This window comes from Heloderma suspectum, chromosome 5 (assembly GCF_057233095.1).
Source record: "Heloderma suspectum isolate Gila_16-S chromosome 5, 16-S_ref, whole genome shotgun sequence".
Lineage (NCBI taxonomy): Eukaryota > Metazoa > Chordata > Lepidosauria > Squamata > Helodermatidae > Heloderma > Heloderma suspectum.
This window is the reverse complement of record NC_139462.1, coordinates 159,919,100-159,937,978: the sequence shown is the minus strand read 5'-3', so window position 1 is coordinate 159,937,978 and position 18,879 is coordinate 159,919,100. Positions and strand designations below refer to the sequence as shown.

The following is an 18,879-nucleotide window of genomic DNA, read 5'->3' as shown; positions in this document are numbered from 1 at the left end:
CAGGGTGGTTTACAACAATTCACACACAGAAAAAACAAACAAACTACAACATAAAACATTCTACAACATTACAACATATAAAAATTAACAAAATTTAAAAAATGTAAAATAATTTAAATAGCTAAAATAATTTCAGTAAATTTCAATAAAGATCTGCTCAAGACAGCTGACATAAGTGCCCCCATCATATGCCATTAAATGCCTAGAAGTAGAGGGCAGTCTTAACCTGGCACCTAAAAGATGATAGTGTTGGCGCCATGTCCCATTCTGTTTAGACAGAAAAAAGCCCTACAACTCCCAGCATCTCCCAGCCAGGAGTATGTAGGGATTTTTGCTCTCTAAACATGCATAGGATTGCGCCCTAAATTATTCCAGAGCACCTTTGAGGTTCCCTCTTCTTTTTGTTTCCTACTCAACAGAGAAACTTAGCATAGCAACAAAAATTGAGGATCTATGTAACTAAAGTTAGAAGAAAAAAACATTAAACTCCTAAAATCAACTAGAATCATTATACAGCAAAGAACATGTGTGATATGGGGCTTATTCCACAAACACCCCAAAATGGATTTGTTTAGGAAGAATAAATGGATGTGTACATACTAGGTATGTCAGAGAAATCCACAGAAGATTCAAATGAGTTATTATTTCTATGAATCCAGCCAGCAGATCCCACAGTGGACCAACTTTTCCCAAGTCATGTGGATTCCATGGACGTGCGGTTCAGTTTTTCATTTTTGTGGGAGATTTGTGCTAATGCAAATTAGCGTTAATGCGCATTAATTAATGTGAATTAGTGCTAATGTGCATCAACTAATACATGTGTGCATTAGTGCTCCTGCAAATTAGTGCAAGTAGAATGAAATTCTGGTTAAAAAAAATTGATTCTGTCAATCAGACAGGAAAGATGCCTGACAATCTGTAAAACACAGATTGTTTTTTATAGAATAGAATAGAAATGGAATAGAAATGGGAATGAACAAAACCCGTACATCCCTAGTACACACATAGGATAAAACCTTATGAAGCCTAGATACAATCTATTCTAGCCTTCCCGGGCCTGGTGTCTTCCAGAAATGTTTTACTACAACTCCCATCACCCCCACCCAGTGTGTCCAGGGCTGTGCTTGCTGGGGATGATGGGAGATATGGTTCAAGCTCTCTAGAGGTCATCAGGTTGGAGAAGGCTGATGTGTTCTACTAGCACCCTACATACCATGAATTTTACTGAGAATGTATGAGATGACTGAAGATTTTAGGCACAATCCAAGGGGAAGTTCTCCAGCACAAGCAAAACTCTTCCACATTTGCCATTTACTTCCATGAGGCTTGTGCAGGAGAACTTTTCAATGGATTAAGCTTTGTGTATTTTGCATGCCCAAGTGCTGCAATTGTGCCACTAGCTTCTTCTGAAAAGCATCTTACATCTTGGTATTATGACAGAGCAAATATATCTAGCTCACTCTAGTGGCTCTCTCTAAGAATCACACCAGGGATGTTGCTATAAAGTGCAACAAAACCGACAATGCTTCTATACGAGACACTAAGTCTGCTATTTAACTGCTAGTGAATTTTGTTACTGCAGGATACATCATGGAAGAGGAGACAGATAGGCTGTCACCAAGAAAGGGTGCTAGACACAGAATTCAGTGTTCCAAGAACTCCACGTTTCTTTTTGGTGAAGCAAGCTTCTAGCCCTAAAGGCTGCAAAACTAAGGTTGAGAATACATGGGTGAAATCTTGAAAGACCCAAATGGGAGCAAAACAGGATTTCCAGTGGTCATATAGTGTTTCAATTTCTTTTAAAGCACAGTATATACCGTTCTGCTTTTTGCAAGACAGATAAAGATAGCAAGATACTCCTAGTCCATTTTCCCCCACAGTTCTAATCACAAGCATATATTGCCACTCAAGCTGGTTCTTTGCCAAACAAGCTGGTTCTTTGCCAATGACAGAACTACAAAATTCAGTTTGTATCTTATCTTCAGAAGCTACCTCACCCCTTGTCACTCTGGCTGGAAAACCTCCATTGCTACCTACGTTTGAATAGCATCAAGGCCTGCCATCTTCATCTTCAAGAGACGGTCTTTCCAATAGTACTGGGGAATACGGGAATAATGGATGCTGCCCGAGATGTAGCGGAATGGCTTCCCATCCTTAAGGAAGCAGCTGTGGGCATAATCAATCCCAAAGCTTCTCTGGGATGTGATCTGAAAGAATAAATTAGATTGATAGGAACTTTAACTTTTAGACAGTAAAAGTTTATTAACACAGACACGTGAACCTTGCTTGAAGCATGCTAAGAGAGGGAGATATGCTTCGCCTTCCCCTGCCCCACTACAGTTCATGTTCTGCCATCTTCAGTTTATGATATATTTACTACAAAATATAGCAGTACTGTAACAATACAGAACAATCATCACACATACAAAATACAAAAAACCCAAAGATGAGCTTATCAGATACCACCGCAATGTCTAGCTTAACATAATATCTACGCCATCCAGCCCCAGCATTATTTGATGTTTGTAACCTCAACCAAACCAGACACTAAATTTTGATTATCTATGCCATTACAAAAAGAATCCATCAGAAAAACTACATTGATATCAATGCTCTACAAAATCAGCCCAAATTTAATGTAAAAAGAAGTTGTCACCTTTCACTTTCTCTTTTAATCTCCCAATTTTAATATTTCCCCCACATAATGCAATTTCCATATGTTGATTCATTTAGGTCACATTATATTAGTCCTTTCCCCACTCCCCTTCCCTCTCCCCCCTTATATCCCAGTACAAATCTGCCCATGGTCTTCACTGCTCAAACTCCACCATCCTGCACTGACCTAAGGCCTCCTGCTCTTTCAAAACACTCCATCCTTTCTCCCATGTTGCCCTGCATTGCTTGGAACTGCCTCCTAAAACATCTGCATGATACCACTTCTCTTTTGTTGTTTATTCGGTCAGTTGCTTCCGACTCTTCGTGACTTCATGGACCACCCCACGCCAGAGCTTCCTGTCAGCCGTCGCCACCCCCAGCTCCCCCAAGATCGAATCCGTCACCTCCAGAATATCATCCATCCATCTTGCCCTTGGTTGGCTCCTCTTCCTTTTGCCTTCTGCTTTCCCTAGCATCAGCATCTTCTCCAGGGTATCCTGTCTTCTCAGTATGTGGCCAAAGTACTTCAGTTTTGCCTTTCATATCATTCCCTCAAGTGAACAGTCTGGCTTTATTTCCTGGAGTATGGACTGATTTGATCTTCTTGCAGTCCAAGGCACTCTCAGAATTTTCCTCCAGCACCACAGTTCAAAAGCATCTATCTTCCTTCACTCAGCCTTCCTTATGGTCCAGCTATCACAGCCATATGTTACTATGGGCAATGCCATTGCTTTAACTATGTGGACCTTTGTTGTCAGTGTGATGTCTCTGCTCTTCACTATTTTATCAAGATTTGTCATTGCTGTCCTCCCAAGAAGTAAACGTCTTCTGATTTCCTGGCTGCAGTCAGTGTCTGCAGTAATCTTTGCACCTAGAAAGACAAAGTCTGTCACTGCCTCCACGTTTTCTCCCTCTGTTTGCCAGTGATCAATCAAGCTGGTTGCCATAATCTTGGTTTTTTTGAGGTTTAACTGCAACCCAGCTTTTGCACTTTCTTCTTTCACCTTCGTCATGAGGTTCCTCAGCTCCTCCTCGCTTTCAGCCATCAAAGTGGTATCATCTGCATATCGGAGATTGTTAATGTTTCTTCCAGCGATTTTAACTCCAGCCTTGGCTTCATCAAGCCCAGCACGTCGCATGATGTGTTCTGCGTACAGGTTGAATAGGTAGGGTGAGAGTATACAACCCTGCCGTACTCCTTTCCCAATCTTAAACCAGTCCGTTGTTCCGTGGTCTGGTCTTACCGTTGCTACTTGGTCATTATACAGATTCCTCAGGAGGCAGACAAGATGACTTGGTATCCCCATACCACCAATAACTTGCCACAATTTGTGATGATCCACACAGTCAAAGGCTTTAGAATAGTCAATAAATAGAAATAGATGTTTTTCTGAAACTCCCTGGCTTTCTCCATTATCCAGCGGATATTGGCAATTTGGTCTCTAGTTCCTCTGCCTTTTCTAAACCCAGCTTGTACATCTGGCAATTCTCGTTCCATGAATTGCTGGAGTCCACCTTGCAAGATCTTGAGCATTACTTTACTGGCATGTGAAATAAGTGCCACTGTTCAATAGTTTGAACATTCTTTGGTGCTTCCCTTTTTTGGTATGGGGATATAAGTTGATTTCTTCCCATCTGTTGGCCATTCTTGTGTTTTCCAAATTTGCTGGCATATGGCATGCATCACCTTGACAGCATCATCTTGCAAGATTTTAAACAGTTCAGCTGGGATACCGTCATCTCCTGCTGCCTTGTTATTAGCAATGCCTCTTAAGGCCCATTCAACCTCACTCTTCAGGATGTCTGGCTCTAGCTCACTGACCACACCGTCAAATCTATCCCCAATATTATTATCCTTCCTATACAGATCTTCCGTATATTCTTGCCACCTTTTCTTGATCTCTTCTGCTTCTGTTAGGTCCTTGCCATCTTTGTTTTTGATCATACCCATTTTTGCCTGGAATTTACCTCCAATGTTTCTAATTTTCTGGAAGAGGTCTCTTGTCCTTCCTATTCTATTATCTTCTTCCGCTTCTGAGCATTACTTGTTTAAAAATAATTCCTTATCTCTTTTGGCTAACCTCTGCAATTTTGCATTTAATTGGGCATATCTCCCCCTATCACTGTTGCCTTTTGCTTTCCTTCTTTCTTGGGCTGCTTCCAGTGTCTCAGCAGACAGCCATCTTGCCTTCTTGGTTTTCTTTTTCTTTGGGACGTTTTTTGTTGCCGCCTCCTGAACAATGTTGCAAACTTCTGTCCATAGTTCTCCCGGGACCCTACCTACTAAATCTAGTCCCTTAAACCTATTCTTCACCTCCACTGCCTATTCATTAGGAATATTAGTGAGCTCATATCTAACTGGTCTGTGGGTCTTCCCTATTCTCTTTAGTCAGATTCTAAATTGTGCAATAAGAAGTTCATGATCTGAACTACAATCAGCTCCAGGTCTTGTTTTTACCGACTGCATTGATGTCCGCCACCTTTGGCTACAAAGGATGTAGTCAATCTGATTTCGGTGTCGACCATCTGGTGAAGTCCATGTATAAAGTCGTCTCTTAGGCTGTTGGAAGAGAGTGTTTGTTATGCCCAGGGAGTTGTCTTGGCAAAATTCTATCAGCCTATGTCCTGCTTCATTTTGTTCTCCCAGACCATGCTTGCTTGTAATTCCAGGTGTCGTTTGACTACCCACCTTAGCATTCCAGTCTCCTGTAATGAAAATAACATATTTTTTTGGCATACTATCCAGTAGGTGCTGCAGATCCTCACAGAACTGATCTACTTCTGCTTCTTCCGCATCTGTGGTTGGGGCGTATATTTGGATCACTGTGATGTTAAATGGCTTACCTTGAATTCGAATTGAGATCATTCTGTCATTTTTTGGATTGTATCCAAGCACTGCTTTAGCCACTTTATTATTAATTATGAAGGCTACTCCATTTCTTCTGTGGTCCTCTTGTCCACAGTAGTAGATCTGGTGGTCACTTGACGTGAAGTGGCCCATTCCAGTCCATTTCAGTTCATTGACACCCAAAATGTCTATATTTAATCTTGACATCTCCCCAATAACCACATCCAATTTGCCCTGGCTCATAGATCTGACATTCCAGGTTCCTATGGTGTGTTGATCTTTAGAACATCGGATTCGTCATTCACCACCAGCACCATCGGCCGCTAGCCATCTTTTCAGCTTTGAGCTAGCTGCGTCATCACATCTGGGGCTAGTTGAACTTATCCTCTGTTCCTCCCCAGTAGCATTTTGACCATCTTCTGACCTGGGAGTCCCATCTTCCGATGGTTTACCGACATATCTCTGGTTGTACTGATCCATTTAGTTTTCATGGCAAGAATACTGGGGTGGGTTGCCGTTTCCTTCCCCAGGGATAGTATTTAGTCTGACCTCTGCCATGACCTTCCCGTCTTGGGTGTCCCTTCACGGTTTAGCTCACAACGACATTGAGGTGCTCAAGCTCCAGCACCACGACAAAGTAACGATCTCCTTTGCTGAAGACCACTTCTCTTACTTCCTTCAAATCCCTGTCTAAATCCAGGAATCCTCTGGCATACCCCACCCGCTCCAGTTCCCCTGCCTTGCAGTAACTTAGATGGTAACTAAGCCTATGCAAATGTAATTGGAACAACCACATATTACTTCTCTGTTTACCCTGCCTCCACTTCCTCCCCCTTCCTCAGTTGTTTCCCCTGTGTGGATTTTTAGATTGTAAGCTCCTCGTGGCAGGGACTTGTACTCTGTAAAGCACCATGAACACCAGTGGTGCTATATAAACAAATATGTACTAACACTGCTATACTCCAAATGGCTCTATCTTACATCTCTGTTTCAGGCTTAAGTTGCAAGTTCTTGTTTTGGCTCTTGTAGTAAAACCAGATTTTATTTCTATTAAAATAGTTCCATTTAAGGAAAGTCTTTTCTCTATAGCTGTTCTTTTATTTTCAATATTTTAGTTAAACACAGTCTTTTCCATTTTCCATTTAAATTATTTAAATTCATTTACAAAAAATAATATTTCTTCTTGCTCACCCTCTCTTATAGCCTTGTTTTCCATAGCTTTTGATATCAATGTGGACTAAGGCTGCAGCCCTATACACACTTACCTGGGACTAAGCCTCACTGAAATAAATGGGACAGTTCTCAGTTGACATGTATAGGATTGCACTGTAAATCATTCTATTTTGTTTACTCATATAATTAATATCTCATTATGATTCTCCATTCTCAGCACACTGAGGGAGTCGGGTAACATAAATCTACACAACAGTATTAAATTAATGACAAAATAGCTAAGAAAAATGATGAAGTACTTCATACTTTCCACATAGCCCAGTTAACACAAAGTTTGAGTATATCCAATAGTTGTACTAAATAACAATACTAAGAACGTTCCAAATAGCACCCAATGAAGTACTTCATACTGGCTATACTGCAGCATAACAACAATGCTTATAAAGCAGTTCCAGTAACAATCTCAACCAACAATGCTGGAATAATTCCAAGTGGCAGCCAAATGATAGCTAGATGCTTTGTGCCTTTTATGTTGCACAATTAAAACAATGTGTATAAGCCAGTCCTAACTAAAGATACTGAGGTAGTTCTAAATAACAGCTCAGATAATGCTGATAATGTGCTTCATGCAGAGATGTTTGAGGAATCCAGTTGGGGGGTGGACCTCAGCTAGCTTTCATCAGCTTGGCCACCTGGACTCCGTTCCATCTTCCACTAGCTGGCCCAGCTCGGTGTGCAATGAGTCAGGCCAGCTGGCAGAATTTCTGTAACTTTTTGCATTAAAAAAGACATTTGCACAAATTTCAGCTATAAATTGTGCAAATTTGCACAAATTTCAGTTGCAAATTGTGCAAATTTGCACAATTTATAGCCAAAATTTGTGCAAATTAAGCAAATTGCTACCACAGTTTGAGCAAGTCGCGCTGTGAGTGCCACATTGGGGATCCTAGGGAAATGGCAAGTTTAAAAAAAACCCACTTAAGTTCCCAGATTTCAGGGAAAAGCCTGTAGCTTGACTCGCAAATGCAAGCCAAGCTGGGAGCTCTGGGGAAATCCGACGAGCCCCCAAAAGGGCCAGATTTCCCTTCGACAGCCACCCCTAGCTTCATGCTTCTTCTGTTGCACAGCTGAACCAATGCTTATAAACAACTTCAGTAACAGTCCAGCAGCAAGACGTTTTCAGGGAGCAGCAGTACGACCAAATAATAAAAAGTGCCTTTGTGCCTCCCATACTGCAATGCCCATAAACTGTTTCACAGATTCCAAGCAGACTTAGCACATCTCTGAAGGAAGTAAACACTGAGGTGACTTCACATAATAGCCTTAAAAGCTTCAAAACTTCTGTAGTACAGGGTTACCACAGCAATTATAAACAGTTCCAAAAACAATTCCAAAACATCAGAAGAAGCAGCAATACTGATATTTTTAGATAGCAGCCATTCAGTAACAAAATTCCCCACATCTTCTGTGAAAAGCTTACTAGAATAGCACCTGCACAGTGTTAAAACAATCTGAAGCAGTGATTAAACATGGTGAGGATTGCGCTGCTACTCAGAAGTAAGTCCTTCTGTGTTCAATGGGCCTTACTCCCTAGTAACTGTGTTCAGTATTGCAGCCTCAGTCTAGCTGGGGAATAACAGAGGTACCTGCACATAGCTGCCAGAAGAGTAGGCTAAATATCCTCCCATTATTCCAACCTCTTTTTAATCCCAGGGTCTCAAGCAGTCTCTTCAGAGGAAACTTTTTGATATGATCTTCAGCTGCACGATCATTTTAGAACAGGAAGCTGAAACCATGCCTCGGTGTCACAGGAAACATTCTCCAGCCCCAGCTGTCCTCTGCTGGAAGAGAAGATCCAAGCTTCACCTGTGCAACACCACCACCAGCTTTCCCAAGGGCCAAAAACAAACATCAGCAGTAGGGCTCTATCATCCTCATGCCTTGTTCCTCTGGTGTGTAATTTACATATTTATTTCATTTGAAAGCCACTGTTCCTCCAAAGAACTCAAGATTATCCCATGTATATGATGAAGTACACAACCTCTCACTGAAATTTTCCCAAATCTTCAGTGATCTCATGCATTTTAAGTAAGACACAGCTCAAAGTATACTAATACGGATTTCCCATTTTATTCTCATAACAGCAGATAATGATTTCTTTATTTATTTTGTATCCTGCCTTACTACCCAAAAAATGGTACTCAATGACCCAGTTGTGGCTGTGGAGGGATTTAGACTATGGCCTCAACCCTCTAACCACTACACAGTGGTTCTTCATACAAGCCTTTATGATCAACAAACATGTGAACACAACTGTATGGTGATGGGGTGTGTGCACTCATTTGGTACTTTTGATGTTAACCATTCCAATTTGGGGGAATTTTATTCTACAATTACTAGCTGAGCAGAACAAAACTGGTTGGGCCTGTTCTTGTGCCTTTAACAGTAACTTGATAAGAAGTCATTAACATGTGAAGCTTTTCACAGTTTAAGAGATTACAACATCACCTGCTAATGTCTGTGCACTGAGCCAGTTCGCACAATTGCTGCAGTCCACTGTGGCTTATTTAAGCTACGGTGGGTCACAGTGCATGCTGGCAGCCATTTTGAATATTCAAGCCACAGCGGGTGGTTTGCATATTGCCATGGCTGCCCTGACAAAAAGGGCTGGATGTGCCTGATCTCATAAGCTAAGCAGGGTGAGCCCTGGTTAGTACTTGGATGAGTGACTGCCTGGGAATCAGGCTTCCTGCACTGAGCAAGGGGTTGGACTCGATGGTCTTGTAGGCCCCTTCCAACCCTATGATGCTATATTGCCCGAAGCCGGTGAGGGTAGATTCTTGGTGTGGTTAACAAACCACACACAACTGTCAGGAGTGCCCTAGCTGCCTCCTACAGTCCCCTCCAATAGCCAACTACTCAAGACACAGACGAAAAGGATTCTTTCCAAGGCTTTATTCCTTTTACAACTTAATGACTCTTTCAGATGCTAATCACCAGCGACTAAGCAAGGAACTGCACTGGGGTAGTTAGCAAAGTAGCCTAAGCTCCAGGTAAGGCAGTTGGTTCCCGTTTGAAGGAGAAGAGCGGGAAGACTCTGAACTTATGGGCTATAGAGAGGTCCTCCCTCTTACCCTTGGGTCCTTGGGACGCAACCGTTGTTTTAGCGACAAGCGGGCAGAGCGCCTCCTCTCGGCGCCCTCCATCTGGCGCCGCTCCCTGTGTCTGCACCAAGCGTCCAGCAAAACCCCCTCCCCTGCTCTCTCACTGCCAGGGTCACTATCTCTCTCAGGAATGCAGGCAGGAGGAATCTCTCCCTGCCGGTTTGCCTGTGAGAGATGAGCGAGCTCCCCTCCCACGGGTTGTTGCTCTTCCTCAGAATCAGAACTGCTCTGGGGCTCTATGGGCTCAGTTTCCAACCTGACAACAACCCATGGGCTGTTTTAGGGTTGTGGGTGGCTTGTGAACCACATCAACAACCCACTCTCACTCGGTTCAGATGACACAATAAGCCACAGTGACCACATGCTATGGCTTGAATATTCAAAATGGCCACCAGCACATGCCACAGCCCACTTTGGCTTAAATAAGCCACAGGGGGCTGCAGTGATCATGTGAACTGGTTCACTGAGTTGTGATAGCCAAATGAAAAGCTAGCAACCCCAGCCTTAAGTGCCTATGCTGGGTGCAGGGCAGCAAAGATCCTGCTCCAAGTATAAGAGATTCAGCCTGATGCAAAACTTTAATGTCTCTGATCGCAAGCCTGGAACTTAGTAACCCTGACCCTTTAGAAAGCTACTTAAATGAGGAACTGCAAGAAAACCCTGTTAAGTGCTGCGCCTGCTATGACCTCCAAGGAGAAAGCAGCCAAGCAGTTGAGAAAGACACACACCCATCCCACATAATTAGTAAGTATTTTCACCTAACAAGCTTAAGAGAGTAACTTTAATGAATAAAACTTCTGACAAGAAAAGCCCAGTCATCTTTTCTTTCTGTATGACTCATGAAGTTATTCCACTGCATCAGAAGGAGAAATGCTAAACAAGTGTCCAGTAATGTGTCTCCAGAATAATCAGGAAAAATGCTACCAAAACAATATATACGTACTGTTTTATAATATAGAACAAATATGCAGTGAAAAGTTCAGGGCACCTATTTCCTTTTGGAGAAGAAAGCACTGACGTTTGGTACCTTGGGCCTTTGCATATTTACTCCAAAGTAAATCTCACAAATCCATGGGATTTACTCCCAAGTAAGTATGCAGCCTACAGTGTCCTTTTAAACTGCAAACTTGAAAACAAAACAGATTACGAGTTTTCATGAGGATGCAGGAGCAAGAACATACATGCAGGGGAGTGCTCAACCCTTAGCAAGCTTGCCGTTCAGCTCTAACCTCATATTTCGGCTTGCTTTTACCCTGAATATTGACATATCTTCCAGTCAACCAGAAGAAAAGGCAGCCACTGCTCTTACCAACTAATCCTTCTGCTGACCTTTCATCCACTCTCACCTACCCTGAAGCATACCTGGTGACCTGTCCTCCACAGGGAAGGAGGAAGAGGACAGGACTACAGAGATGGGAAGAGTTAAGGAGAAATGACAAATGTCTGCTCCGGCTTCAACTAAAGAGATTTAAATGGCTGCATGTGTCCGGGTAAGAAGTGGCTGGCAATCTTATTTTCAGCACTTCTTGCCCCCATATTCTACACTTGGCAAATCAGCTGTACAGTTCTCTAGCAAAGTGATCACAGCTACACTCATTAGCCCAGGGGTTGGCTAGGTGGCACCTGCGGGCAAACTGGCACCTGCCAAGACAGTGGGGTGTGCCTGCAATAATCTTTTCCCTATCTCTATTAAAGTCAATGATTATCCATTAGGTAGATCTCACTGACCTGGTTCACACATAATGCCGACCCATGGTTTATTTAAACCATGGTTTGTTGCCCTACCCAGGGTTCGTGTGGTAGACAATGAAACCATGGTTTGTTTTCTCAGTCCTTGTGTTTGTTTCCCTCCTTCTTCACCTGCTCCCTTCCTGTATCCCAGCTGCCGTTGCAGCACTGCAGTACTAGCATGTAAAGAGGCTGTGGTTTTTGACTGCTCTTGCCTGCTGCTTCTATAGCCTGATGAATCAATCCATGAACAACCCATGGTTCTGGGTTTGCACGTAACAACAACCCATGGTTTAAACAACCCACAGTTCACAACCCAGCAACAAACCATGGGTTCTCATCGTGGGGTATTCGTGGCTAACAACCCATAGTTCTGGGTTTGCACATAACAACCCAAAATTCAGCAAACCATGGTTAATTAAACCATGGTTTGTCATTACTAGCAAAGCAGGTCATTGTTAAGGACTAGATAATGTTCTGAATTTGACAGAAGCACTTCCTGGCACAGTGCTTCAATTCAAGTTAGCACAATGCTGTTTACCTTTCCCAGCTTCTCACTATGACTTTGCAGAGACTTCAGACATTAAGAAAAAGTTATGAGAATGGTTCAGCTATAATTTAAATATTTTGGTAATTTCAATGTAATTTAATTATCTGAACAACCGCCACCCCCACCTCCATCCCTCACTGTGCTCACCCTATTAGCACCACCTCTCCACTCCTTCCCTCCCCTTGAGGCCCCTGTTCACCAAAGTTTTGGTTCCATAGGATACAAGAATACATGTTTATGGGCTTGGCTTTTCCTCCTGGGTGACCTTTTCCTCCATAGTGACCTCCTCCTCTGTTCTGTATTGTTTTGAGGAGGTAAACATGAACTCATATGATAGTTTTCCTCTGTAATAATTGTAATGAATTAAATGTTAACCCCTAGGTTTGCTAGTATTTCCTTATCCACTCTCTACAATTAATTAATTGGGCATAATATGTTTCCTTCAACAAATTTTTTGTTGTTTTATGGTGGAGTGTATGCTCACAGCCCTATATGCTCCAGCCAACAAAGAACCTGAGGTGACTCATCCTTGTGACCAGCAGGGGAGGGAGAAGCACTAGTAGAATGTCTAGATGATTAAGACAGCAGCCTGGGTCCTATACCTTGACATTAAGAGTACAATTATGAAAATCAACCATCAGTATATTCAGTTGGCATAATGTGCAGCTCTATTCTATGCAAGGTTACTTAGAAGTCCCATCGAGCTCAAATGGAGCTTCAGGTAAGCATGCACACAATTACAGCCTCAAGGCAAAAGTGAGCAATGTGCCCATATTCAATTAACATGTCTTGTTTTTATTTTTAAAATCACTACAGCAGTGGGAACCAATCAGGACTGGTCCTGGTGAAATTGTTGCACCCTCCAAAGCTGCTATTTGACCCAGGAAGGAAGCTGCCATTAGTGCAAATGAGAGTTTCCTGTGTTAAGAAGGAGAAATTCAACAAATACTACCCTTTTTGGCATAGAAAGGGTAGGATTAAGGCAGACTGAATTTCTGCTAATCATGCAGCTGTTAAGAGTGCACTATCCCCATGAACAAATGGGGCAGCAACCCTAAAGGAGGGGGAACTTTAAAAAAGCAAAGAAATCAACCCTGAGGAGAATGTGGTGTGGTTGCTAGGCAACCAAGCTGAGTGAGTGTGTGGTTGTGCATGTAAGAGAGAGAGTGTGTGCATGCACTGCACATGTACAGAAGAGGGTTTGGGACAGAACCACTCTTCACATCATATCACCTTTGTTTTTGAGCTACAGAAGTTGAGAGGGTAACAGAGAGTGGATAACATAGCTAAATGAAACCTCCATGTTCAGAAGCAAAATACCTGTGTTTGTCGAGGAGGAGAACTCTACCAGGCCCTGCCCCCTAAAGGTAATTAGGTAAAGGCACAATCCTATAGACAGAAAAAAGGCCTACAACTCCCAGCATGCCCCATCATGGCTGGCTGGGCATGCTGGGTGTTGTAGGCCTTTTTTTCTGTCTAAACATGCATGGGATTGTGCCCTAGGTCTCTCAGGCTACTCCCTGAGCCTAGACTGCCCTAATATTCCCCCAAATAACCTGCTGCTGCCACCCACTGATTTTCAGAGAGCAGGAGGCCTTTCCCTTTTACATATTTAGCAGTATAATTCAAAGCCAGCATGTGGGGTGAGATATGCTAACCTTAAAAATCCCCTAGACCAGAACACATTCTTGAAAACCCGTATTTATGGGTTATAAATATATAAACAGCCAGAATATAGTCATTTGATATGGAACAACGACTAATAGTTCTAACAGCCTAACCTACTGACTCCTTTAACTGCTATCCTAACCATTAGCCTTTCACCTCATCCTTCATCTTCTCTAATCTCTTCCAATTCCTCTTAACTGTACCCGTCATCTCCCACATTTAACTGACTTTCTCAACTGACTCCACCCACCTGACACTCATTCTGACTCCAAAGAGAACAGAAGGACAACAGTTGCAAATAAGGACACGCCCCCAAATGCTAAAAAGCATGCATCTGATATGGTTAAACCATATACATTTTATTACAAAGTGTAATTGCTTTGTGGAACACACATTTCAATCCCCTTACATACAGGATCAGGCCTCTACTTCTGCGCTGCTTGTGTGTCATTCAGAATTCATATGAAGCATATGTGTTTTATGCTTGGGTACCCATCCATAGTGAAGCAGTACATGTCAAGTGAGACACATTCTTCAAAAAGATAAGAACGCAAATAATATTATGTTTGATAGCCTTCCAGCATCAGAAGAATGCTGAGCTGCTTGAGAAGGCATTTGGAGACCCCTAAGTTGTATCTGCTGCTTTCTTCTTTGTTGGCTATTTGCTCCTTTGTTATTTGTTTTTATGCTACTGAAGTTTGTAGTTTGTGTTTTATGCTCTATTTTAATATGTATTTGATTTTTAAATTTTGTTAGTTGAGATTCATTTTGGTTCTGGAGGCAGGATATAAGATTTTAATAAAATAATTTGGGATCACGTACCAAAAAGTAGAACCAGGAGCAAGATTGCCATGTCTTCCTTCTAGTTGGGATCCTATGTCTTTAAGAGCTGCAGGACAGGCATAAATTCAACAAGTGAAGCCTCTCCCATGACAGTGTTTGTGTGCCAGAAAGGGCTGCAGAATTCCTACCTATTCTAAGGCTGTAAAAGGTACAAGATTCCTACCAGAAAATAGTGGCAATCCTAAGCAGGCCTGGTTGAAGGGCAGCTACCCTTCCACTTTTCCCGCTAATATTCTTGTCATCCTGCACGTTAACTGCCTTCCTACCGGACAATTCAGCAGACCTGCTTTCTGCTTGGGTTTATGTTAAAGCCTTTCTCTAGGGCTTGTCAGATTCTGGCTTGTATGTAGGCCTCTTATCCTAGAGACATCTTGGCTCTATCTCACAGCCATCTCTAGCATAGGCAAGGACAGTCCTTGCTGTTCAAGAGGAGGAAATGGAGCCTAGCACCATAGGATATTCTTCTCAAATAGCCAAAAAGCACACTCTATTTTCCCAGAGCTTCATGGTCCAATTGCCTAATACCATGTCATGTCTAAAGTTGCTGATTTACATGTACAAGAACAGGTTTAAGATGACTGATACTTGCCTTTGGCCAAAGTTGTTAACCCGTGCCTGCAACATGGGCTACTTTTGTTGCTCAACTTTCAAAACAAAATGCTGAGTTTTTCACTACAAGTAGATACTTGTGCTTGAACTGAAACAAAAGATGATCAGCAAGAACTTTCAGAATAAGGAGATAATTAGAAGAGACACTTGTTTTAATCAGTGAATAATAATTTAATGACACATTTGTTTGCTACAGTGTATATCGTTCCTTCTACATGCAAGGAACAAAACCAGTGAAAATACTCTCAGGGGATGTTTCCCACATTACTGTATTTAGCCAAAACTCCACTTGATACTGTCACATAAAACAATGTAGGGTGCCATTGCTGGTCAAAGTGGCAGGGCTATACCTGCTCTTACAACTCCACATATTTCTAGTAGAAATTTCAGTCAGTGAGTGACTGCAATAGCATCACACAGGACAGAATTTGCATCCCAGAGTGTGATCTGGGGGAGGTAGGGGTGTAGCTGCATCCATAATCCAGCACATAGATAACATGTTGAAGATCACACCTGTCTTACACAGTATTCTTGGACAGAGCTATCGTCAGGGCCCATTTGTTGCAGCCTGGGTAGTAGATTTGTGAGGCTCCTGTAGCACTCCCCTTTTTACTTGTGAGAAAGTCAAACATGTGGTAAGAATTTGGGAACAACTTAGCTTTTCTTATAAGTCATTTTTTAAGTTTTTTTTTTTTTTAAACACTCCTGTAGCTGAAACACAGCCACTTTGTACTCTCATTGCCCTTTCATGCAAGTAATACATGAAGGAGGCAATTGTGATAGACCAATGTAGGAACTTGTAGTTTACACACATACACAGTGAAATCTTCAGTTGGGGAGGCAACAGTGAAGATACCTACATGTAACACATTTACCCCAGCCTTGGAAATAAGTCTTTAAAACAAAAAAATGGGGTACGTTCCCCCCCCCCCCATTTTGTTTACTAGACTACACACAGAGACCAGTGATTTGTGGACTAACACAAGAAAGAGGGATCGGATTCACATGATCATCGCAGCCCACCTTGGTGGGTTGCGGCATGTGCCGGGCAACTTTTAAATATTCAAGCTGCAACTGCAGCTTGTCATCTCATCTGGAGCCGGTGAGGGTGGGCTACTGGCGTCGTTAATAAACCACCCAGAATGAATGTGGCTGTTTTAGGGTTGTTAATCATGCCAAGAACCCAACCTCACCAATTTGGACAGCACAGGGTGGGCTGCTTGGTTGTATGAATTGGTCCAGTGTGTGTTTCCCTGTATTGCCTGGAGGCAATTTTTAGTTGCCACAACAAATCAGGCAAATAGTGGCCGTGTAGCTATGAATTGTCAGCAAAGAAGTCCCCAGTTCAAGTTTCAGCTCAGCCACTGACATATTAGGTGGCCTTAGGCACACCACTCTCTTCTCAGCCTCTCAGACCACCCCTGCCCCACTCCACCCCAATTTGCAATATAAATATAACAATATTGGCCTATCTTAGAGAGCTGTTGTAAGGATTACCAAGATAGTGTACACTAAGCACCATGAACAACTGAAATGAATTCTATAAATGCTAGAAGTTACGTTTTACAGCCTTCATTTACTCTATGGCAAAAAGGGCATCAATGCAGGTATTTCCAGTAACTTTGGGTGCTAGCTGTTCAAGCAAACATATTCTGCATGGTGAATGTTTGAAACTCAGTGTAGTGCCTCTAGATACACAAACAGCCAGTTGACTGTAGCCTCTAGCCAAGCAACAAGATGACTGTTAACACACCTTGCACTTCCCCAGAGATCCAAGCAGTTGAAGGAGTGTGGGAAATGGCACTTCACCAAGTGGGTGGAGGCTGTAGATAAAACCTAGTTATATGCAAAGCTGGTTAAGTTGCAAAATATGGTCATTTGTAAAAACATGCTCAATCTGGTTAACATGACAATATTGTTCAGACACCACATGATGAAAGTTGTATCAGGAATCCTCAAACGTTTTGGCTTAATTTCACAAATTACTGGCCTAAAAAGACATTTTTGCATACCAATTACAAGATATGATCCTGTATTACAGAACCTAAGGGTAATGAGTATCCATGTTTATATAGCATTAATGGAAAGGAGCCAGAAAAATTAAATTAAGATTTACAAAAACAGCAATGCCTTGAACCTTCTGGGCTTAAAGAGAAGTTCTCAAAAGAAAAGGAGGAAGAGGAGGAAAGAAAGAGAGACAGGGATTATCCAAAAATCATTTCACTTTGAAATCTAGATATTTAATGCAAAATGCAAACTTTCTAAATTTGTCTGGGGCTACAATCCTATACAGATTTACCCAGGAGTAATTTCTACTGGATACAATGGGACTTGATTCTGAGTAAAGATGCGTAGGATTGCACTTTAGTCACATTTGCTTCAATATCAGTTACCAAACAAGTAAAGGAGGAAGAAACTAAGCACACACTAGAGGAGCAATCCTATGGCTCTTAGAGTCTGGGGGGATAGTTTGAATTCCTGGATCCAACATCGGAGACAGCGCTCCAACCCCGGGCTCAGAAATCTGAACTCCCTGCCCCGGCAGCCGCCACTGGCTGCCTCTCTGTGGTCACAAAAGCGACCCCAGGAGGAGGTAAAGGGGCATTCCTATGGGTGGGGAGGGGAGAGGAGGGGACAAGAGAGGCCAGCTTACACCTTATCCTGAGGCCTCTCCAGCCTCCTTCTCTCCCCCTCCACGATACCTCAGCTAGATGGGTAAAATAACCCATCTAGCCGAAATGCAGAGTGGGAGGCACAGCGGAGGCAAGGATCGCCTCCTGCTCTGCACTAGATACTCGTAAGCCTCCAAGTTCAGAGGCTTATGAGTATCAAGGGTGGATCACATAGGATTGTTCCCCAAGGTTGTGAAAGTCACAAGAAGAAACAAATCAAAGTATTTTCTGACTGAATTAAGTTGGGCACATGATATTCAAATGCAAGTTTGATGTTCTGATCAATAGCTATTAATGAGACAATTTCCATATTATTGGTTTAATGTTGCAACTCGAAACTAAATAAGGAGGCCCCAAACAAACTCCAGTTAGTGACATTAATCCTACTGAAATGAATGGGGCTCAAGTTAGTCATAAAATTACCTTGTCCCATTAAGTTCAATGGGACTTAAGAGTGACTAACTTTAGGTGGAGCAGGGCTGAACACTATTTTTCATTCCCTCTTTTAAGCCTAGATTTCAAGTACAGTTTTAATGGGCACTATGCTTTCAGTACAGATAAACAACCTTATTTTTTAAAAAAGCTGTTTCCTTCACACAGTCCTTTCTGCACTGATCCAAAAAATTAAGTCTTCACAAAACATGCTAAGCTTCTGACAAAACTCATGTTCGCCACTGCAAAAGACAGTGTATTGGGTTAGAAGATGACGCACTGATCGGACCCAGAGTGGAAGCCCTTAAGCTTGGGGGCGGGGGCGATACATATACACACAAAGGATGCACAGAGGCACAATTTCATCACACTTTTGAGAGGATGGAACATAAGCTATTAATAAGCTTCAGCAATTATCCTCTTCACTGGCAACATCAGTGTTTTCCTTTAGTGTCTCAGAAGTGGCATCCCCATCACCACCACAATCCCAATAAATTAAATTGATTTGTACTTATCAAAGACTTTCAGCAATTCTAG

At 42.3% G+C, this 18,879-nt stretch overlaps 1 protein-coding gene across 3 annotated transcripts in view; it reads right to left on the bottom strand.

Moving 5' to 3' along the window:
- LOC146344713 (beta-galactosidase-like) overlaps window positions 1-18,879 on the bottom strand; it is a 59,842-nt gene that overhangs the window by 34,365 nt on the left and 6,598 nt on the right. For 2 of the 3 annotated variants that reach the window (XM_084858028.1, XM_084858029.1), the window contains one exon: window positions 2,038-2,207. In XM_084858028.1, the coding sequence (XP_084714154.1) occupies window positions 2,038-2,207 (170 nt within the window). Of the gene's footprint in view, window positions 1-2,037; window positions 2,208-8,322; window positions 8,515-15,218; window positions 15,327-18,879 lie in introns of those variants that run through there. The other variant, XM_084858030.1, reaches the window with a different exon arrangement.